General features: G+C 33.8%; 2 protein-coding genes across 5 annotated transcripts in view; one reads left to right on the top strand and one right to left on the bottom strand.

The window, feature by feature from the left end:
- The first annotated feature begins 33 nt into the window (after nt 1-33).
- On the top strand, nt 34-2,848 carry LOC116351501 (collagen alpha-1(IX) chain-like). The gene is made up of 14 exons (XM_031783604.1): nt 34-145; nt 248-875; nt 948-1,031; nt 1,102-1,227; nt 1,304-1,363; nt 1,481-1,607; nt 1,688-1,738; nt 1,816-1,863; nt 1,994-2,028; nt 2,117-2,126; nt 2,199-2,251; nt 2,354-2,381; nt 2,451-2,468; nt 2,547-2,848. The coding sequence occupies exons 1-14, from the start codon at nt 135-137 to the stop codon at nt 2,717-2,719; spliced, it is 1,452 nt and encodes a 483-aa protein (XP_031639464.1). The 5' UTR covers nt 34-134; the 3' UTR covers nt 2,720-2,848.
- A 3,657-nt stretch (nt 2,849-6,505) lies between these two features.
- Nucleotides 6,506-23,789, bottom strand: part of LOC116351503 (BAI1-associated protein 3-like) — a 41,888-nt gene continuing 24,604 nt past the window's right edge. For 2 of the 4 annotated variants that reach the window (XM_031783608.1, XM_031783609.1), the window contains exons 2-11: nt 18,039-18,568; nt 16,819-17,047; nt 13,581-13,821; nt 12,940-13,108; nt 11,387-11,684; nt 10,911-11,112; nt 9,955-10,745; nt 8,462-9,860; nt 8,149-8,395; nt 6,506-8,055 (exon numbers count right to left, since the gene is read on the bottom strand). In XM_031783608.1, coding sequence (XP_031639468.1) covers nt 7,964-8,055; nt 8,149-8,395; nt 8,462-9,860; nt 9,955-10,745; nt 10,911-11,112; nt 11,387-11,684; nt 12,940-13,108; nt 13,581-13,821; nt 16,819-17,047; nt 18,039-18,207 — 3,837 coding nt within the window. In that variant the 5' untranslated portion in view covers nt 18,208-18,568 and the 3' untranslated portion in view covers nt 6,506-7,963. Of the gene's footprint in view, nt 8,056-8,148; nt 8,396-8,461; nt 9,861-9,954; nt 10,746-10,910; nt 11,113-11,386; nt 11,685-12,939; nt 13,109-13,580; nt 13,822-13,928; nt 13,987-16,818; nt 17,048-18,038; nt 18,569-23,789 lie in introns of those variants that run through there. The other 2 variants (XM_031783610.1, XM_031783611.1) reach the window with 2 other exon arrangements.

Here is a 23,789-nt window from a genome sequence, read left to right on the forward strand (position 1 = left end):
TGGAATGCCTTTGAAAACATGTTAAAACCAAAGGAATATTCAGTTTCTGCTTACAGTTTCGATAGATTCATTGCTGTGATCGGAAGAGAAGTTTCATTGTTTCATTTTATTCCAAAGACATACCACTGAAAAATATGATACTTAGGTGAATTTAATACTTAGTTTATTTCACAAATTTTTTTCTTCGTAAAATTGCGAATAATTTCACATTTTTGTTTTAAAATTATCACATTGATTGGATATATAGATTGCTGACAGTGAGTTTTTTGTGTTTGGCGAGCATAGTCAATTCCCAGTGCCCGAAATGTGCATTCAATCGTGACAATGGTGTTTTACCAACGATTGATTTGATTCGTGAATTTCATTTGAGTGAATCGGTGGAAAAGTATGAGACGACGGTTGGTTCAATTTCGTCACAACAAGCATATCGATTGCACGAAGAATCAAATTTAACCGTTAACGCATTTCAAGCATTTCCAATTGGAATTCCATATCATTTTTGGTTTGAATCGACATTCCGTGCACTTGTACAACCGCTGCAACCTTTCTATCTGTTTCATGTGACCGATTCACAAGGCGTTACACAAATTAGCATTACATTAGACACGGTTCAGCATTCAATCGGAATTGGTTTACCAGCTGTTGGCGGTAATGTACAGCGTGTATTTTTCCAGCATTCAAATTTGTTCGATACAAATTGGCATAAGTTGTTGGTAAGCGTTTTAAAGGACAAAGTTAGACTGTGGATTGATTGTCAAGAAGTATTTGGAGTTCGTGGTGCATACGAAGAGCCATTGTTGCCACGTCCAAAATTTGATGTTACCAATGGTTATTCTCACATTGCACGCTATGTCGACGAAACAAATCAATATGTGGTACGCATATTTTTTTTCTTCTCTGATTTTTTACTTCTATTTCAAACTGATTCTTTTTAAACAAATGTTTAGAATACAGCACAGATTGATTTGCAATGGATGGTGCTCGGCTGCGAATCAACACGTCCAGTTGTACCAAGCTGTGAGGAATTGCCAGTGAGTATAGTTGAAATGTAAATCGTGTATGTTTGTACAAATGTTCAAATAAATAATTTATTCACATCAGCAATATCAAGAGTCAATAAAACCAGATTCACCGCTTGTATTGCCAAATTATCCACAACCAACGATTGCGCCAATTATTCAGCAAGAGTGTCCGATTCAATGTCCAGCCGGACCACCAGGACGCGATGTAATTTTATTTAAATGCATTATTATGCCAAACAAAAAAAAATCGATTTATTCATTTTTTATTCATTCCATTTAAGGGATTTGATGGCCGTAGCATTGTCGGTGAAAAAGGTGAACGTGGTGAAAGAGGATTTCCGGTAAATCAATCATATTTTCTAGCACTTGTGTTAAAATCTATTGTCAATCGGATTAAAATTTCCTATACCGATAAAAACCAATGATTGTACACCATTATATAATTATATTGAATGTAGGGAGAGTCGATTATCGGTCAAAAGGGTGAACCCGGATCACCTGGTTTAATAGTAACTCGTACAGAGGGTGGAGAGCATCAGTTCGGTGAACTTCAAATTCGAGAAATCTGTGGAAATGTGTTAAAAGGTGACGGGGCAAGAATGAATTATCATATTTTCACTGAATTTCATTTTCAACGCAAATTGCTTTTGTTTTCTTTCATATAGAACAACTTGATGCATTGAAACCGCAATTAATTGGACCAATTGGACCACCAGGTTAGTTTAAATTAATTTAAAAATATATATATGAATAAATTGACAAAGAAATTTCAATTTGAAAATGTACAATTCAGGACCGCCAGGACGACCAGGCAATGGTAGAGCACGACCAGGGCCAAAAGGTGAATAAATGTTTAAATTTAAATTGTGCTAACCGATAAAATTCACATTAACATATGAAAGAGAATCCGTATAAATTACTTTCAATTGAAGTATTCAACTTTTGAACATTTTGTTTTTGTTGTTGTGTAGGCGATCGTGGAGACGACGGTTATCCTGGTTTGCAGGTAAGAAGTCAATGTTCAAACAAGAAAATAACAAAAAAAACTCGATTTTGCTTTGAACGTTAATATATTCAAATTAATATTTTTACAGGGTGAAAAAGGTTTGTTATTCTATGCGTAAATGGCTCAGAATATTGAGATGTACGACATAAAAACATTCTAATGTACAATAGGCGATAGAGGTGCCAGAGGTCAAGATGGTAGACATGGTTCACCTGGAATTCAAGTAAGTTCATTCTTTATTAATATTTACTTTTGGCACTTGACAATATTTATGAGAAGAATCATTTGAATTTTATTATTCGAACCGTATTTTATTACATTTTAGGGTCTACCTGGAATAGAAGGTATAGCAGGTAATTAAAAAAAAAAACGCTTTTTCATACAAGAAATTGAAAATAACCATTTTTATTCGGAATTTTCAGGACCGCCCGGACGACCAGGCAAGTAGACATTGACCAAATTTGTAAATTTCCATTTTTTTACGGATCATATACTTTTGAATTGATAAAATTAAATAGGCGACCGCGGTCAAGACGGTAGAAATGGAACGCCCGGCTCACCAGGTGCCCCAGGTCAATGCCCGAACGATTGCTATTACACTCAAATGTACATGCAACAATTACAAGCAGCTCAAGCTCAACAGCAACAAAGCAAGGGCCCATCTCCACTCAGTTTAAACATTAAAGGATAATTAAATGATGGATGAAACAACGATTCAAACCTAAACAGAAACAAATAAAAGCCATTTGAACGATTTTTCCAATGTTGTATACAATGAATTAAATAATTCGAAATAAAATGAAGTCAATTATCAGTATTATTTTATAATCGTATTTATTTCGGGTGTGGGTGTGTGTTCAATATTCATTACATTTTAGATTTCTTAAAATAAGCACGCAAATTACAGGATGTCTTTTCTTGATAGAATTTTAATTAGTTTTGCATCGATTTATCTAGATTATCATCATCATTTTCAAAGACTTTTTAAATAGAGCCAAAATCATATTTCAGTTAAAATCAAATACAATTTCGCAATGAATTGAAGGGAAAAAAATGAAACAAAAATTGGTTATTGTTTGAGAATCAATAATTCCTCTTTGTGCAAATAATTTCAATATATTCTTTGTTCCATTCATCGACAAAAAAACACTAGCTGATTATAAACATTATCAGCAGCAAATGCATATTGAATAGAATCATTTTAAATTTGTTTCGCAATATGAATCAAATTAAATTATTACGTATTGGGTTTTGAAGACGTTTGTGTTCAAAATTAACATGGCATATATAAAACAATATATAGATTATCTTTGTTAATAAACTGTATCGCGTTCATTTATTAAAAGTGTATGTATATCAAATAAATGAAATAAATTCATGAGTTTCAAATGAACAGAATGGCAATGGCAATAAAGCAATAGCATCAAACAAAAATTATTTTTTGAAGAGGTTTTTTTCTGCCATTGCGTCTGTTTTGATCGTGAATAATGTATGATTTTTACTTTTTCTTTAATCAAATTGATAAGTTGTTGTTTTTTTTTCGGCAATTTAGGACACATATTGTGAGAAATGATAGATGTGTGTATAAGAGTAATATTATCCATTTCATGTTCATTTAGGTTTGGGTATGTGTGTGTATATATAATATTTATTTCAATAAAATTTCAACTTCTTCATTAAATTAAATGTATATTGTTTTAGTATGGTTAACACGATTTTGCGTCTTCCAACAAATAAATTCTCTTTGTTTTTAGTTTTTATTTACAAATAATTCACTGTTTGTACTTTGAAATGGAAATGTTTTTTTTTTTTTCTTTCTTGCGCACTCATATGATTTGAACATCATTTCCTTATCATCTGTTTATCCATTTGTAATAGTTTTGAATTTACCTCTTTCGTTTTCTCTCTTGTTCTAAATGTGTAAACAGTTCTTAATTTTTAAGAGTTGATGCTTAAAAAAAACAAAAAAAAAAAAACAAAAAAAAAACACATCATACAAGCAATAAGCAGTTTAAGAATGTACATATACACATATATTATGGATTATGGATGGTTTAGTGCAGACAATATATTTAGCTGTCGTCATCAGCTGGATATTACAGCTCATCTGGATATCGTCAGCAGATGATATGAAGTGAAAACAATAGAAGTGATTGTTATAGGTATATAAGCTTGTTATATACTGGTATTACTATAACAATCACTTCTATTGTTTTCACTTCGCATCATCTGCTGACGGCATCCAGATGAGCTGAAATATCCAGATGACGGCAGCTAAATATATTGTCTGGTTTAGTGTATCAATTCATATTAAATCTTGATTCATTTTTTTTTTTGTTTGTTCATTTGTTGGCTTTGAACAATGATTTTTTGTGTGTGTTCTTGCTTCTAGGAGGAGAGGCTGTCTTAAATTTCTTATTATTTCAAAGTCATATGTGTTTGCGGTTTTTGCTGTAAATTCTGATTTTCTTTTGTTTTCTCAAAATAAATTATGGTTTAAATATTCACAGCTAGATATATACTCAATATGATTTTTTTTAATTTCTTTGGACGTCACACTTGTAAATGCCATAATAGAATGTTATATGTGACTGAGATATTTTCATTACAACCAACGTTTAGTTTTACTAATAATAAGTGCTTCATGGGACTTAATTTATTTATTTATTTTTTTATAATCAAATTGATTCATATATTTTATATGATTTTTCTTTTCGGACTTTTCAAATTTTGATTCGTCAAAGAATGAATGTTCCGTAAATATATCTTTTTTTTTTTAAATTAGGTATTTTAGACAAAAAATTATTTGAATGATTTTTTTTTTGGAAATGGAATAGAAATTAGGGTATCGTGCACTTCTTAGAGTGCTCCAGGGGCGTAGAAAATTATTGGAAATAGATTCGAAGGCATCTGCGAGAATATTTGCAATATATCTAATAGTATACTTACTGTGTATTTTGATGGAATGTGTGCGATTGATTGGCTAAAAATTAAAAAAAGGAAGATGCATAATCTTCTCCATCTAATACATTGCACTCGTTTATATTAGGCCATAAAAGAGTGAAAAAATAATAGAGATGTGGATAGGTAAACATCGGAATCAAAATAATTCACTTTTCTTTGTCTAATTTTGATTTGAATCGAATATATGTATGTAGAACTTTTGTTTTGTGTTACATTGATGGTGTTACTTTAGCTTGATAGCTTGTAAAAAGAAGTGAAAAAATGTATTGCGCTTTAAAACGTATAAAATTTAGTATAAATATTTAAATTGTCACTTGTTGTTTTTATAAGTTTTTTTTTTTATTTTGCAAAAAAATATGTCCAAAATTATGTCTTTGGTAAGTGTTCCATTTTTGTTGTTGTTTTTGTTTCATTTAGATCAAGTTATAGAGTGTGTTCCATATTTCATTGATTTCGATTTGTATTGTGTGTCTTCTTTGTTTTGTATAAAAATATTTATGTGTATGTGTGTTGTACGTAAAATTTGTATATAGGAAGAAAAAATATTCGAAGAATGAAATTGTTAAAATATAGTGGGCGTTGATTGATAGAGAATGGACAAGGCTTTTGATGGGAGATTATGTTATATAATATCTATAAGCTGAGGGAGCTTCAATTTCAACACCGAAAGCCGTATGTCACTATACACTATACACTATAATTGTTTGTAGTTTGTTACTTTAAATGGTAAATATGTTTTGACACGTAATCATTTTAAGCTTTTGACGCTCATATGCATAATATATTCTTTATTTCATTCTATATCTATTCTGCTATTTATAGGATAAAATTAGTCGTTGGAAAAATTATCGGTGAATTTAAATGTGAATCAGTCATTGCTGTGTTCAAATAATATTTCGAAAAATACTCTTTATTTGGTTTGATTTCTGAAAACATTGAGTGAAAAAAAAACGGTAGATATTTTGATTGGATCAAGATCTTTGATTGGTTTAACTTGTTGGTCTTTAGATAGTTTTGGAACGGTTAGATTTAAGCTCGTCGTGCTTTTTAAAAATAATAAAAAAACGAGAGTTGTTCTTTTTTTTATTTCGTTTGAGGTGGGCATTTCGAAGGGAAAGATTGATTCAAGTTCCTGAATTGAATTGAATAATTGAAATGTATTCTTTCATGCTCACGTATCTGTGTGTGTGCTTTTGGATGCAGAACGTTTAATTCAAATCAAATGAGAAAATGTAAATTAAAATGAAGTTCGCTTTCAATTTTCGCACAATTTTCTGAAGAAAGTAAGACTTTTGGATATGCTGAATTTTCGCGACAAATCGAATGGTCAAAACGAAATAAAAACTATCTTAAAAAGAAAGGAATGCCAAACACATAAAAAATACAAAAATTTGGATTACTCTTCTAAGTTGTATCAATTTTTTCCGAACAATTTCTTTCAAAAAAAAGATATTCGGTATTCAGTTTCATAGAAAGATTCAATCGGCTCAAAAAAAAATGCCAGCCTAAATTTGTCTCAGTTCCAATTTCGATTAATGAATAAATATGCGACGAAAACAATTAAGAAATAAAACGAAACTAATAAGCATCCATAATTGTTAGTGTTGGCACAATAATTCTATTGAACGAATATTTAGGACTGTATGATTGTTCGATTTAAATATTTTGTCCTCGATTTTACACAAACACACAGACAATATTTGAAGAATTCTCAGGAATCTGTTTCATCATATATTATTATTATATCGTATGCATATTGGAATTTGGTAGTGTTATACATTTCCAAAAATAAATTGATTGTACATAAAATCAACTTGTATATATATACTATGTGTATAGTGTCCTATTTTTCAATCTCATCGTCAATAAGTTCTCACAAAGCTTGAATTTGAATCGACACCATATATAAAATACGATTGTGTGTGATAATTCCTTGTAAAATATGTCTCGTCGGTTATATGTAATGCCATTTCTTTTTCATGACCCCTTTTTGTTTTGTTAAATAGCACACACTTCTATTCATTGCAAACAACATATTTTTTGGTAATATTATTTTTATACTCTCACAGTGATGTGTATGTTTATTTTTCATTTTGGATTGTTATTCTGTTTCTAACTGTGGTACACTTGCGTAAGCACACTCTGTTCAACCAAGTAGTTGCTAGTTAAAGAGAAGATCGCATATCAACATTGATTCGGCCGAGAATCGAATATTCGAGAGAAACTGTGCTTCAATTGTTTTTATTCATCGAAATTCATTTTTGAACGTTTCACTTTTCGTTCGATGTCGTTTGGCTGATTGACATAGAATATTATCCAATTGAGTATCGACTGGTTTTTTTTTTTTCAAATCTTTTTCTTTGCTATTGCGTAACAGAGTTCCATTCATTTGTTTTATTATTCTGTTCATCTTTAATCAATTGACAGGCCATGTATACGCTTCCAAAATATTATGGATACACACTTATTCATTTTTTTTTGAGCTCCCAAACTCTCAAACTTTTTTCCATCTCCCCTTTGGTTTTCTCTTCTTTCTGTGTTTGTTATTTTTTTTTCATTTCTTCTCCTATTAAGTATTATTTAGTTGATGCGAACGCGCGTGCACAAGGGTCAAAATAAATTAAAATTTTATCTAGTCAGTGTTCAATCATTTTGTCATTATTAATTTCTGATGATTTTCGCGTTCCAATCATTTCATCATTTTTTGCGCATACATTTATTTGGGCAAATGACATATTGAGTGGTTTTCTATTTGTATATGTGTGATGTGTGTATGTATTTTAGCCGAAGCCGAAATTTAATATTGCGACAAAATGGCTATAAAACTAGAGTGCATTTAATGAATCGTTGAATTACAAAAGTTGTGCATTTACTTAATTTCTGAGAGGGATTTTCATTTTTTTGTCTGTTTGTTTCATTATTTCCATATGGATTCGTAATGTTTATCAAATGTTTTGTATGATTAATGAGATTAAGATGCGAGTCGAGCTTTTTGCTTACGCACAAAATCCATGGCTTGTTTGTCGCTTGCACGTGACTCTAAAATTTGTAGAATCGGATGATCTGTCATTCAAAAAATAAACGGAAAATGAAGCGAAATTGAATCGATTAGTTATTCTTTTTGTGCACTTAATCAATCACATGAATAAATCTTACTTTTATCGTTTTGTTGCATTAATGGCAAATCCACCTGCTTTAGTCCGTGAAAATTGTCTATGCTTGTACTGTAATCAGCCACACCAGGAATATTACCTAATGCCAAAAACGCTTCGCCAGCAAAATCATTTGCGGTTAATACATCATGATCCATAACCGTAAATGCGATCATTGCACCTTCAGCCAAACATTGTTCAAGTGTTACCGAAAACTCGAAACATTCGTCAAAGTTTGGATTGAGAGTTTTCTATTTGTAAAAAAAACCAAAATCAATTGATGATGAATCGAATTGAGCAACTTATCAAGCAATTACCTTGTGTACATTTGTTTGTTGTTCAGCACAGTACTGGAATATTCGTCTTGGAAGTAATTCAACAATCACAAATGGATCGCTGAAACCATTCGGATCCAATGGTATGATGTCTCTGGCACTCAGCACTTCTACACACAATGAATCATGATTGAAATATGCACGAACAGCCAAAACTCCATATGGTCCGGGCGATGCGACCATTAGTTGCTCTTGCAAGCGTTGTAAATAAAATATATCGATTAATTTGTCGGTGTCTTTTTTATGATATTGAAGACGTTGATCCACTCTCCAGTATGTATCATTGTGCAATGCTTCGAGCGGCAAACCCAATCCTTCAGCATTGAAAAAGTCGACAAGCAATTGCAATGCTTCATACAATCGATCGTGAAAGTTTTTTGTTTTTTCACCTTCACCGCCCGTATCCATTTGTCGTGAGAGTTCATTTAGAACGGTATTCCAAATTAGGGTGAGAGCACGATTGAAATTTTTCATGAGTAATGCCGAATTCAATGCAGATAAATGTACATCCAAATATTCAAGCAGCGGTACGATTGCCTGATTCGTTGGTAGCGATTCGGGTGACCATGCCAAATGGAATACAGCTTTTTGTAAGGGAACTTGCATCGATGGTGCCAATTTACTGAGAACACGCTCAACGCGATTTTCTAATTGTGCCAAAGTTGACTCAAGCAAAATATCAGATTGATCGGGTGGCTGTTGACCGGACATTTCGGATTTGTCCGTTTGATATTCGGATAGTGCACGTCGTACATGCTCCAAATTATTGACGGTAACACACATATCGTCCGATGTACGAAACGGTCCTTGATGTTCATAGTAGCCAGTGTCGGCGAGCTGCTGATGTATCAAGTCAGCATAATGAATCACACACGAGCACACTGCGTCCGTTATTTGTGATTCAAATGCTTGTGCCGAATTAACATCCGGCCAATTGAGGAGCTTCCAAAATTCACGCATTTGATATAAAATGTCGGCAACATCAACTGATGACGTGGTATGACGAACAATTCTATCACCTTCTGATATTTTATCTAATGAAATTGCAGCTCGAACACGATTCAATGCCTTTGCTTTGCCAACCATTATCCATCGTTGTACAGTCGGTACAAACCAATTATGATAGTTTTGAAGTGCCAAAGGTTTTTCAGTTGGGTGGGGCATTACCGCCAAATGATTTTTTAACAAATCAAATTCTTGTAACACTAAATACAATTCAAACGGACGTGTATCGGCCGGTTCTTTATCGCCTTCGAGCACCGTACATTGACTCAATGTTGACCCGAGCACTTGACCAGATTCCATACGTGACGATACCTCCTCGGCTATGATAACATCGAATTGCTTATACACAATGCTAAAATACTGAACACCAATAGTTCTGTTGTGGCCAGAGAGCAAGGGAAGAAATAGAAAGGCGAATAAAAAATGTTGAAATATAAAAAAAAAAGATATATTATGTATTCAACACTTACGCTTCAAATAATGATTGATAATAGATTAAGCCTAGCTGAATGTTTGCGATTATTGTGGTTACGAAGTAAATCAACGAGCTGTAAAGCCGTTGAGATTCGCGTAGAAAAAATTGTGCCCATTGAATGGAACCCTTGCGAAGAGCGCCAACAACTTCACCGCGAACGCCTTTGCTAAATGGACACACTTGTTTGTATGCCTGAAATTTGCTAAATATGCCCAAGCATTTTAGCAAAAATTCTAAACGTATCAATGACGGTGGATGTAAAGCCGGAAATATATCACGATGCGCCCGAATTTGAGACAACGATTTGTCAATGAAAATGTTAAATGCTTCTGCCAACCATTGTTCAGCCTCACGTGACAATTTATTTTGATTCGGTTGATTCCAGTAATGATCTATATCGAGCAATAAACGATGAATAAATTTGGGATCGATTGGCGTTGTGCGATTCAATTGAGCGACGGCAATGAATTTAGCTATCGCACATTGTAAATCGGATAAATCACATTGAACGGCCATTTGATGTAAAATCGTTAATGATGGACCCGATAGATCACCACTCCATGTCCATGATGGTTCGTGCGTTAGAATTTCATGTGACATCATAATCTTATGCAAACGCTGCAATTTCCATATATCATGATCAGTGGAAACTTCATCCTCTTCGCATTGGCCACGATCTTCACGTGCTGTTAGCCAAAGTTTTAGTTTAATTCGCCCTTGCACTATACTTCGATGGCTTCTCGCTTCCAATTTAAACCACGAATCAATTCCAGTTGATGGAATTTCCTAAACATTATACCAAAATAAGATTCAAATTCGGTATTGGACCCACCATGCATATTAATGATGATATATCATCATTAAAATGATGTTACATGCATAACATATATTGCACACAATTTTATAATTTGTGAAACTTTATAGAATTCAACTGAATCGCATTAAACTCACCGAAAGTGGAATGTTCACACAACCCAAAAAATCGTCTTGCGTTCCTTGTCTGGCCGACTGACACACTTGCTTAAAATACCTACCTAAACCACGAACCGTTCGTACTTCGTTTAAACGCGATACAGCATCTAACACACAGCTTTCATCATCATGATCCCAAATATCCAAGTGGAATATATCCGTATTTATGTCGTCTATGTCACTGCAATAATAAATACAAAATCAAGATAATAAATGGCAAGCAACGATCCACAATCACATCAAATACAACCATCTGAAGTGAATGAAACTTTACAACTCTCACGCTCTTCGCTTTTTGAATGTGTGCATAAAATAAAAGTTGCATTTTACTTTGGTGTACACTGTGCCAATGTGCATAGCGTGAAGTGAAAGTGTACGTTAATACAGAGATTTACATTTGTTGCTTTTTCAAGGGACAAAAAAAAAATAAAAAATTGTGTGCATGAAATACGTACAACTTGAATTTTTCATGCCATTTCGGTGATAATGTATGCGATTTAATGGATGTAGCACGAATAAATTTCGCAGGTACTGGACCATTGAGTGAATCTCGGTGTTCGCGTCGTCCATCTTTTCGCTTAAAACTCAACCGGAAACTATGGTGTTTGCGTAATTTATCGCTCTGGTGTGGCGAATCTAGATTATTGTCGAAGCCTACATCGCTCAACGTTCGGGGTGTCATTGGTGGTGGCAAAGGCGAAATTGGCGTTCCGCCTGGCTGAATTCCAAGCATACAATATGGATCACTAAATCCTGTAAATACCAAAAACGAAGCAATGTGAACGAATCAGACAATTTTAATGTAAACGTGGCCAAAATAAAAATTGTTAAGTAAAATGCAAAAGATCTAGAGGAATCAGAAAATTAATACATGCACAACAGCGTCATGTTTGTTCGGTTGTTTTGTTTTTCGTACGCTTCTTTTTGCGCTAAAAGATAAGATGAACAAAAAAAAAAATGAAGAATAAAAAAGACCCGAGAAAGCTTGCCTGTTTGAAATTGAGTTAGTTCAAAGTCATTCGTCTCGCTTTTAACAATTCGTGCCCTTGATGAATATAATTTAAGTTTTCTTTTTGACAATTCATTCATTCGCGAATAAAATAATAGAGAAAAACGAGCGAGGGACTTTTTGTTAGATTTAAAATTTAACGTGAAATTACTAATTCTCTGAAACTGTGCATTGTCGACCGCGCGCGCGTTTACTCGGTGTGCTTTCAATGTGGCAAAAAGAGACATGGAAAATGTGGGTCATGAACCATCATCAATGTGATCAAAGAATATGTCTCGTATGTAGAGCACACGCTTTGACACACATGAACATCCGCAAAAAAACACTTATACAAAAAGGACGAAACGAGACATAAAGCGAATAAAAAATACACCCGCGTTCACTCGCATATCACAATGAATTACATCACATATACAAAATGTACAACGTGCAGATATCGTACACGTACACGTACTCATACGTCGTACACACAAAAATATTAACTATTTGTTTAAGTGCATTGAAGCGCGCATTCACACTTTATCCATTGATTGAACGCGACAGGAAGAAAAAATGCAAGCCAACATTATACAATTAACATTGAAATAAAACAAGAGAGAGACGTATTTTAAATGGTTATCGGTAAATTACCGAACCGAATTAACTCGTCATTAAAATCATTAATTTATCGAACTATCGCGTTTTGTTATCTATCATCGGGTAATGGAAACATTGACATTGATTGCTTTTCTGTGTAGAAAATGTATAAACAACAATAACACACAAAGATACGAAGCGTTTACGTTATACGTGCCATATGTTATCCGAACTTGATTGAATATTGTATGCAAAATTGCACTTTGCGTGATTTAAATTTGATTACAAAAGTAATTTTCTTTGGGAATTATTAGTATCGATGCGCCTTTTTTTCATTGGCATACACCATTCATTTTCATAAATTCATTGAATAGCTAATGAAAGAGAGAACGTTTATATTCGATTTGATTTAAAACAGCTTACCATTTGCATCTTTCGCTTCTAGGTTGTCGGCTGCTTGCACAAGCACATTCAATACGACGATTCTTGGTTTTTCCTCGGCGGCCGTATGCAACAATCGATAGTGACGTTCAGGTGAAACACCAAATGCACGTTGCGCTTGCAGAAACATATCATCTTTGTAGTGGTGAAACTGTTATAAGAAATGAAATATGCATTAAATTCAACCAATTATAAAAGAAATCATTCTTTCATCGAATATCTGTGTGTGGTAATTAATGTGCCGTAACGACCCGACATAATGATGGTTTTTATGGTGATGATGTACAACAATAGTTTAAGAGAAATTGACAGATTTGTAATAAAAACTTTGGCACACAGACAATGCTTTTACTTTGATTATTTTGTTCGGTATGTTCAGTACACTTTTGGAGCTGTCATTTAAAAGCCCCACTTTCATTCTTAAGCCACATAATCTGTATGTGCTTGTACATATTTATGTCCTTATTTGTTCCATTTAAAGCTTAAAAAATCATATTGCATTGCAATGTGATGGAATAAATGCGATTTAATCCTTGGCAGATGAGATACACAACAAAAAAAAAAAAAACAATACTTGGATTGCCAGTTTTTTATATGCAACAATAAGGGATTGAAATACACACCTGACTGCCTGGTGCTGGTGCACCAACAGAATGCACAATCGTTTGCAATATTTCAATATATAATTGTTCTTTTTCATCTGGCGTATCAGAGATTTCTTCGTTGGCTTGTTGATCGTGCTCTTTCTCTGGTATCATTTCGGCTCGAGTTTCAGCTGTACGCACTGCTGACATACGACGATTGTCTCGTTTCCATGCTAGCGCTGTAAAGGCTTCAAAGTATCCACCATCCGTTTCCTGAATACTAGACATTTTCGATAATAAATAATAAACAATAACAACAACATATACAACAAAGCATCAACATAATTTTTAATCGAAATGACGCATTTCATAATTGAAAATACATACATCCAACAAAGTTGATAAAAGGTAAGGTTTAAACTTTTATTTTTCGAACGTCCATTGTTTTGGGCCGCTTTAATAGAAAAAGTTGATTGTAATTGATATCGAATATACGATGTACGAAAATATGGTTGCAAAGTTGCTCAGCGTGAGCATTTCATCTGGTTTTGAACAAGTGAGAATAAGTGCGAATGGACGTGTATAAATTGGAATGATAATGGTGATGGGGACAGTGGAAAAAAGAGAGGAGACATCAAGTGAACTCAACTTTGTGAAGTTCCAAGTGTTTTGAGCATGTGGTCATAATTTATGTTGTTGGATCCTGTCGGTGCGCGCATATACACACTCATACACACACATTCTCTCTCTCTCTCTCTCTCTCTCTCTCTCTCTCTCTCTACAATCCATGAGTGTCAAGCTAACGCCAAAAGGTGTGTGCAAGTGGTGTGAGGCAGAAAAAAAAGTCGAATATCAGTGAGTGCGACCAAACATTAATTTCCATTGCACATGGCAATTACTTTAGGGGCTAAAAAGTCATTCTAACTATATTGGGAAAACCAATTTTGAGCACGCAATGATGGAGAACTAAATTGAAATCAAACACAACGCGTTCAAAATTTTCACAACCAAGCTAAGCATGTTATCGTGTGGTTTTGTTGTTGTTTGAAAATGGAGACAGCATAAAATCAACCACGTATGACAACGGGTAAAATAAAGCTAAAAAAATGAACTGACACAAATTCAGCCTCTTTGAAAATGAAATACGCATTTTTATTCATAAATATTTGAATGTCTTAACACACCCATCCTACAATTTTGTATGATTTATGAATCGATATGTTTATTTCACACACATACGTTCCTACCGCACGCATTTCATGAAGATAAATTCGTTTCTCATAGAAATGAGCATTTTGTTAATTTATCATCCTTTTACGCGCCAAATAATTTGGTTCATTTGTTTAAAACACGCTTAGTAAATTGTTACCACCAACGGCTTACGCCAATGACAGTTACAATTGGAATGAGTGAAAAACATTTGTAAATATGTTGTCACTTTCGATTTCCATGTATGCAATGATATAATTCCATTTTTCTTTCTTTCATTACGGTAAATAATAATAATTATCTTTGTAATGTCATGACTTGTGTGGGAAGCGCGACATATTTTTATGTTCGGTGCTTTTATCAATCATTACCACTTTAATTTGTTTCATTCGGCTAATGACAGTTGAAGCTTCAATGGAAGTAATAACTGTCACATTGTTGGCGTTAAAAAAGATAACTCAATTTACCAATTATAAAATATTACGATATATTGATCGCCATTCTTTTGTGTTGCGTTCATAGTTTTTTTTTTGGAATAAAAATGGTTTAGATACGTTATCTGAGATGGAAACAAATCAAATAGAAGCAGTTGTTAGGCGAACAAAATAATGATATAAATTGTACAAAAACAGAGAGAAATAACAGAAAGAATAACAATGCCAGGAAATAGAGTCCACGCGAAAAAAATGTATTGATTTGAGATAAATAAATATTCGAATTGATTGTGAATTGTGATTTATTTTCATGCTTGGCATCACATTATTGATTCCGTGCTCCTCGTCATGTCTTAGAGATTATCAACAATCTACAACATTTTCCACGTTTTGCTTTTGCTTCGTTTCATTTATTATAATCACAAGGATGAGCAAGTCGTTCTCCGACAGCATTTAAATATTCGTAAAATTTCTTTTGTACATGTCCGTTCATGATTCTGTTTTTCCTACTTTCTCACTCTTGTCTCCGTTTTTTTCTCTCTCTCGACATTTTTTTCTCTGTATTTTGGAGTGTTTGCATTCTTTATGTCTTGTTGTGGCTTTTGTACTATGTTGTTGTTGTTTTTTTATTTTTTAAATTCACTCTTGTTGCAAGTTATGTGCCACTTTCCGTTGAGCTTATGTAATTTTAAAGCAAATAGTGTGATTGTATGGTAAAATGAGAAGAGGAAAAAGCACAAAAGCACAAATAGAAGGAAGTTGCTATAGTGTTTCATTGTTGGCATTTCTATTTTCTTCATTCGAGTTCCAGTTCTACTATTTTGTTTTATCTTCATTATTTTCATTGTTATTAATGAAACCAAGGCTCGCTCTCGTTTTTTATTTCACAGTTGGACTTGGGCTGAACAAATTCACAGAGCTAATTGTAAGCTCTCGTATTCGTTCTTCATCCTATCACATTATTTCCACCACCGTATGTTTTTCGACATGGACAGCGACTGAAAATGCCTTGTATGATGCTCTTTGATTGTGTCTCTGTCTCTCACTTATTTAAAATCGTATTATTTCAGGTTGATCAAGTCAACTATATACTCAGTGTTTATATTCTGTGAAATAACATTTTATTTTCAATTGTACGAATATATGTATGCTCTTTACACTTTGACTGATTTGCTTCCTTAGCGACATATACGTAATTGCCACATATAATACGTAACAGCTCGCATGCACCGTCCTTTGCACACGACAAAATTTGTTCGCAGGGCAAAATAGTTTTGCTGTGCATTTTGCAATGCCTATGAAATGGCAGAGAAAAGGACGGCAACCATGAAGCGGCAACCAAATGAGAATAAAATACACATTTTGGAAATATAAAGACTTTACTCGACATAAATTGGAGAACATAAAAGTGTCAAGCGATTGTAACAATTTGTGGTTACATTAATGACCATCCAACAACAACAACAAGAAGAAGAAATGATGAAAGTACCTATGTACTGGTGTTGTTGTTGTTGAATTGTTTGCATTCAACAGCGTTTGCGCTTAAATTCGTCGTTTTTCATTTTTTTACATTTAAGCTCAACGAATAATGGCCCTATAGGGATGTGCTTGTAAAACAAAATAAATTGATTTACCCAGATGTTGACTGTGTTTCCACTTCCGGCCATGATAAACGTCGTTTGCAAAATGCCAAAGGTGGTCGATCTAATGTCGATGCTTGATGTACTGGTGAGACGCGCTGCGTACGAAACGATCCTTTACGAGGTGGCGCCAAACATTCCAGTGCACGTGATTGTCGTCGAATTGAGCCTTGGCTCTGTGGAGGTGTTATTGTACCTGGCGCTGGTACAACTTTTGGAAAACCTAAAATATCAAATGGAATATGAAACAAATGAAACGTTAACAAAATTATCATCACTATTGATTTATTGTTCTACGAAAATGCATGGTTCATTCTATGCAATGTCATCAAGTTGAAATGACCGCAATGTAAAATTACACTTGAAATGTATGTGAATAGTAAATGTCTTTTTATAACAAACATTATTAGGGCATTACCATTTGTAATATTCAGCTTGGTTAAATTGAAATCGTTGTTTGTTTTATTTCAATTGAATGTTCTATCAGTAAAAAAACCTTCTATACATTTGTTCGCTAAAAACATGAGTTCGAGGCTCACGCCCAGATCTAATTGGGGCAAAATATAAACATATTATGGAAATTATAGCAGACAGTTTAACAAGTGTAATGGAACAATTAACATATTTGTGCTTGTCGTAGACAGCGTTTAATATTTAATTTGTACGAAGAGACAATAAACGGTAGCAATGAATATATCTCATGAGTGTCTTTAAAACAAAGTGTTTTAAGAATATTGCACGGCGCGCAATAGCTTGACACACGGTAAGCGGTGACACCACCAGAGGTGGCAAAGACGGTAATGACGCTAACAAAATCGCTAATGGTTGTCCCAATGATCAGTGGCATCAGCGTGCTATGTGCGTGTTCATACACTCAAAATAATGTTGTTGTTATTTGTACTCTCGTCCATTTGTATTTTAATTAATAATTCAGTTTTGACTTAACTCAGATACAAAGTGAACTTGAGAAATAATACGATTATGCGCCGGCTAAACCTTTCCTTTCACATCGTTCTCGGCTCCGAAGGACGAACAAAAAAAAATTTGTTGTGTGAAAGTTTTACCGAACAAAACAATGTTCGCATTTATGCAACTAAAATAGTTGAAAACTTTAAATCATTAGATTCTGCTGTTTATTCGTCTGTACTTTTAATTTAACAAAATAAAAATAAATTCGCAATGTGTTAAAGTTAAGAAGCTTAATTTGTACTCACCATGATGTTGAGAATTGTTGCTTTCTCTTCGTTCCGTTTGCGTTAACGGTGGTGGCGGTTGCTGTGTTTCACTTGATTCCTGACGTGACAGCGAAAAACGTCGTGGACTCAGTCCCAAACCAGCTACACCGGTTGTAACATAGTGTTGAAGTGAATTGAAGAAACTCATTTTTCTTTAAATCCGAAAATTTGGAGTACGCGTCCACTTTCCTGTTGCCTCAGCTTTTTCACGATATTGTGTATGAAAATGTTATATTAGACGCTACACAATCACCAATAAAAAAAAAGTGAGAAAAAACGGCTGAAAACGAATTTGACTTAAACTCATTCAGACACACAGCAGAATGAATAAACGTCAATTGTCGGTGGTGGTGGTGGTGGTGGTGTGGTCGTATGTTTTAACGCTCAAATTGCCCTCTATGATTTTTTTCGGCTCACTTCAATATGTTTACTTGTCCGTGGGATTCAGTTGAAGTTGGTTGATTTTCTGCAGCATTGAATATACATTTTCATCGAAATTGACAAGAAAACTGAAATGAATAAATGTTCAGATTTCATGCCGTAATTAATCAATTTCTTGCGATTTTTTTTTATCAAGATTTAAAGCAACACTCAATTTACGTGCACATTATAACAAACATCTATAATATCCATCGGTTTTGACCCAATTTTCCCATACACACAATCTGGCGATTTCATTTATAATGCAAAGCGCTGTTATCTACAAGTTTTTGAATCCAAATAAGAAGAAGAAACGAAAATAAAGACGAAGGAGAGGGCGAAAAATATGTTTCAAAATTATAGCAAGAAAAAATCGTTCGATGCCAGACAGTTTTCAGTTGCTGAAATTCATCGAACTACTATTTTCGAAAACAAAAAATTATAACATCAATAAATCTAAACAATCAGTTCAGTGTTTTTGGTCATTTGACCTAAAGACGTCTGAAATCTTGTGTTCTTGTTTTTTTTTTTTTTTTGATAATTGTATAGCGTCGTCGAAGCACCATTTCGGCTATTCATGTCACTGTGACATTTCTACGCGTATTTTTCTCTCCCTCTTACGTTGTGCTTTCACTTACACAAACTCATACTCTCTACGATGGCTTTCGGTTCTATTAACGACGAGCATAATTGATAAATTAAAATTTGTCGCACGCAATTTGCAATAATTTGTGAAGCTATGCATGGATAGCCGTACAGTGTCGTTCGCCACAATTAATCTTCATAATGAAAACAGACTAACACGCACCAAAATAATTAAGCAAAACAAAAAAAACTCATCGCAACAACCGAAATTCATATTCAAGCTATTTCGGTAGTTTTTCAACCAAAAAAGCAAACCAAAATAAAATAGATGATGGTCGATAAGACACCAATCAATGAAACGGCAAAAAGATGTATACTGTACGAAATATGTGAAAAAATGTCCTTAATAACGGATTATCTTCAGATCGACGGAATAAATTACAAAAAGCGAGACGGCAACGTAAAAGTAAATATTTAATAACAGAAAATATCAAATAATAAAGCGGCTCAATTGGAATTTTTTGGTTAAATTCGGTTCGGTTTGGTTCGGCGATAAAGAAGAGGGGGTGGATGTTCGGCGTTCATCTCATAATTTACTCACTCTCTAATATATATATATATATAACTCATTTCGAAACGACAAAAAATGAATCAGTTTCGGTGAGAGAGGGTGAGGAATTTACTTTCAACATTAGTGCAGAGTATTTTCCGAACATTTTGAGTTTACTTAGAAGGCGCTTCGGATGAAAATGGTTTCATTTTGTTTGCCATGTCTGAAGTCGTTGTGCGGTTTTATCTGGAGTACGCTTTTTATTTGATTTTTGCGGGCGATATCATTTTGTAGCTCAAATGTTGTGGTATTCGTTTTATTTATGGAATAAAAAATGTTGTTTGGCTAACCACGAAAGCTTCGTTCACCAATGCATCATCAAAAAGGATAATTGCATTTTGCGACAAATTTCCAAGTTTCATGTCACATTGCCATATCCGTTTCTATCTATATGCAAATTTCAACATAACGAAATAGTAAATGATTCACTTGAAAAACATTCAAATGTTAATTCGTTTACTTTATTTTAATGTGTCAATATTCAAGCATTTATTCGGATTTTTGTTTGTGGTATGTACGACGCTTTCCCGCTCATTTTCACCTCATGATAATCATGGTATTTCGTTTTCGGATAATCTACTTTGGGCTTGTGAATTGATAAAGGGAAAAAACGTCGCATAAAATATTGAGCTCAATCACCCATTTCATATTTATCCACACATTTCGTACGTCGACACACATAACAAAAGCGTCACACACAAATGCGCTGCATTTCTTCATTGTGTCTGTCACCGTGTGCTTTTTCTTTCATTCTCTCTTTCATTTTTGCTATTGTGCGTACATTCAGCCATTCAATTCTTTCGTTTCGTTTTTTTTTTTCGCTTTTCACTTTTATTATTCGTTCGCTTCGATTCATCGTTCACTGTTCAAACGTCTATTCGGTGACTGTGTATAATTTATTTTCGATGGAATCATCGATGACACTAAATAACGTCTTTATTTACAAAATATTTGACGGGCACATTATATGTTTTACAAATGTACGTATGTCAAACGTGAATGTTCTGTGTGTGATTGTTATTGTGTTGAGGGTGGATGTGGTGATTGTCAATGTGAATATTCAACACGATTTGTTGTTCTTATTGATGTTGGGATTTGCTTTTTCGCCTTTTTGCAACATATTTCTCTTGTTCACTTATTACAAAGCATACGGAATACCATTTAGAAGCCAAATACACCACAACAATCAAGATGATTGAATGCACCCGAACAATTAACGATAACGGTCCATCTTCAATGTGATGGATATCTTGGATGGAAAATAATGTGCGTGATGGAGCGACCATATACACATAAAGAAAAGAACTTACATCGACAATTTTGATCAACGGCGAAACAAAACCACTATAAAACAATTTCCAACAAATGTTTCCATTTCAATAGTTTCGATACAATATTGTCTTTCAAGATATCTGCAACGTACATGCCGTATCAAACTTTTACAGCCCTCCCACCAAGTTCCCTTGCGGCCATACACTTTTTATAATTTAAATTCAAAAACGATACTTCAACTGTGGGAACAAAAAAAATTAATTAAAACGATTTCACTTGAAGCGAAACCGTTTCAGAGGGAAACAGAAAACGAAAAATGGCATCGCAAGAAATTAAAAAGAAAGTAAATATGTATACATTTTGTTTCATTCTCCTGACAACAGACCACGACAATATTAAGGAATACGTAGACCGTGTTTTCTACCCACTTTTTGTTTCTCTCATTTGACGGTTCGTTGGTTCGTTCACGGTTCGAAATATATGTACATGTATAGATTAGGTGTAAAATATAGAACAATAAACGGATGCGCCACACTCATTTCTAACGTGAAAATCAACTGTTTTGGTAATATTTATAGACAATCAACATGCGAAATAACAACAAAACCGAAACAATTCAAGAAAGCTTCGAGAACCGAATACACATATTATATTGTCATATATTTACATTCTTTCACACACACATACACACGCAGAAAGAGAGAGGGAGAGACAGAATTGGAGACAAATTAAAATTTTCATTCGTCTATGCCGGGTAAGTATTGAGACATTTGATCTACATGCGTTTAATTCATTCAACACTCAGTGTGTTTTCTGGTTGTCAATAAAACTTATGGAAGACATTCGTGCGTTTTAATGGGTCATCAAGCAGAGTGTTGTTCGATGTTATTTTCTTTTAGTTATAGTATATTCTTTTAGTACGTTGTTATTCGTATACAAAATGAATAAAAAAATAAATTCAATCTTCTAACATGGGAAAGTTTCCATATTAAAGGTGCCACCTTCTTCAGGACAAATGTTTAATGAAATGATTCGCATCGTATTGATAGCGCGGAAATGAGAATGTCGATGAATGCGAATTCAGGTTGAAAAATAATTGATTTTAAATGTGAATATGGTAGAACTTGGGTGAATCCGTTTCTTCATCCAAAATTCGTAATTTAAACCGAATGCACAGTGGGAATTCGTTATAAATTGCTTTCGTTCCACGAATCCTCTTTTTTCTTGAATTCAATGCACGTTCACAAAATCGAATGTTACACAGAAATGTCGATTCCACTATCGAAACAGCATCTGTGGTTACTTCATTCGATTAAATTGAGCAAACCATTTTTCGCACACTTTCCCTCAAACCATTTCATTCTATATCATACGCTTGCAATTGCGAAATATTGCTTCAACATTATCATCGCTCTCATTTTAGTCTACTCTACTTTAAGTAGCTGACGAAAGGTTAGTTCGTGAAAAGAAAAACTCGCACATTTCCGTTTTATAAGGCTTACGTACGACACGAGCAAACATTTTGGCTTAAATCGAATGAAAAGTGACCGAATTAAACAATTAAGTTGATAAATGAAATGTTCATGTCGTCTGGTTTTTTTTCCCTTCTTTGTCTTTTCTGAGTTTGAAATGTTTCTACAGTGGTTGATCGCAACATTTCAGTGCCATAATACTTCAAATGAGAATTGAGTACGATATGTTACGAGAAAAACATACAAATTGTGCCATCACGTTCATGTCGAATAGATTTTCAATGAAGTTTCAAAAACTGGTTGACTATTTCCTTCTTTATTTCATTTCCAGAAGAGATATATATTTTTTTCATTATGGCTTATAAATATGATTATATGAATTATTCAGACGAAGTTGATGTCGATTATAACAATGCTACAATATGTACAATTTACAAAAAAAAACTTGATATTATATTGTCATCAAATCTTTTATGTATTTTATTTTTCCTCTGAAAAAAATATTTTCTACGAACATCTTTTCGTCTTTTGATCTTTTGTCGCAATCAACCAAACGATACGATTTATAAGGTTAAGAAAATGAAAAAAACCTCCCCTCTTTTTTCAACGAAAAAAAAAAACAACTTTCTTCCTTCGCGTTAAAACCGATATTATACATTGTATAACATATCGATGTGCTTATGAAAAAGTCAACACGCCCGTGCAATTTTATTTATTTCCACGATCAAAGCGGCTATATTCGGGTAAGTATGTACTGTGAGCTCACTTTTAGCATCCAGGCTTTCTCCCTATTCCACTCAATATTTTCTTTCTCTTTCACACACACTCGTGCCAATCTTTGCTACGACTGTCGGATAAGTAGCATGTTGACATGATGGAAAGTATCATCCATTTGTTATATCGTCCTTTTCGACTCTACTATTCACTTCATTTGTCCGCTTTTTGTTGGTTTCGATTTTTGTTTCTCGGATTCTCTTTTTCTATTTCCTTTCGATATGTATACGAACATGGTTTTCCATCCCATTCGCTTGTATGTTTTTTTTAGTATGCATCAATACGATTCATAGCCAAATGACCACAGTGACAATTGACAACGACAGCAACGCCGAAGAAATAAAAAAAAACACATACACATTCGCAAAGTTACGACCGAAATCAATGGAAGGCAGAGGGGGAGAAATGAAAAGACAAAAAAGCTTCGTACAAATTGTTTATTATTCAGTGTCTCTTTGTGTTGATTCGCAATTGTAACACACACACAAGGACATAACACAACTTTTTCTATTTGATCTGGTCTATCTCTTAGTGGAAACGTAAATAAACAAACAGTCAAACAAAACATTCACATGAAGAGTAGAGAGAAGAGAATAA

Source organism: Contarinia nasturtii, unplaced genomic scaffold (genome assembly GCF_009176525.2).
Source record: "Contarinia nasturtii isolate CC-2019 unplaced genomic scaffold, AAFC_CNas_1.1 Cnas_scaffold_5581, whole genome shotgun sequence".
Lineage (NCBI taxonomy): Eukaryota > Metazoa > Arthropoda > Insecta > Diptera > Cecidomyiidae > Contarinia > Contarinia nasturtii.

What these genes read in the sequence shown, in the direction of transcription:
- LOC116351501 (XM_031783604.1), top strand. An exon ending in GTGGTGAAAGAGGATTTCCG is followed by an intron (nt 1,364 to 1,480) that starts GTAAATCAATCA and finishes TATTGAATGTAG; the next exon opens with GGAGAGTCGATTATCGGTCA. An exon ending in ATGGTTCACCTGGAATTCAA is followed by an intron (nt 2,252 to 2,353) that starts GTAAGTTCATTC and finishes ATTACATTTTAG; the next exon opens with GGTCTACCTGGAATAGAAGG.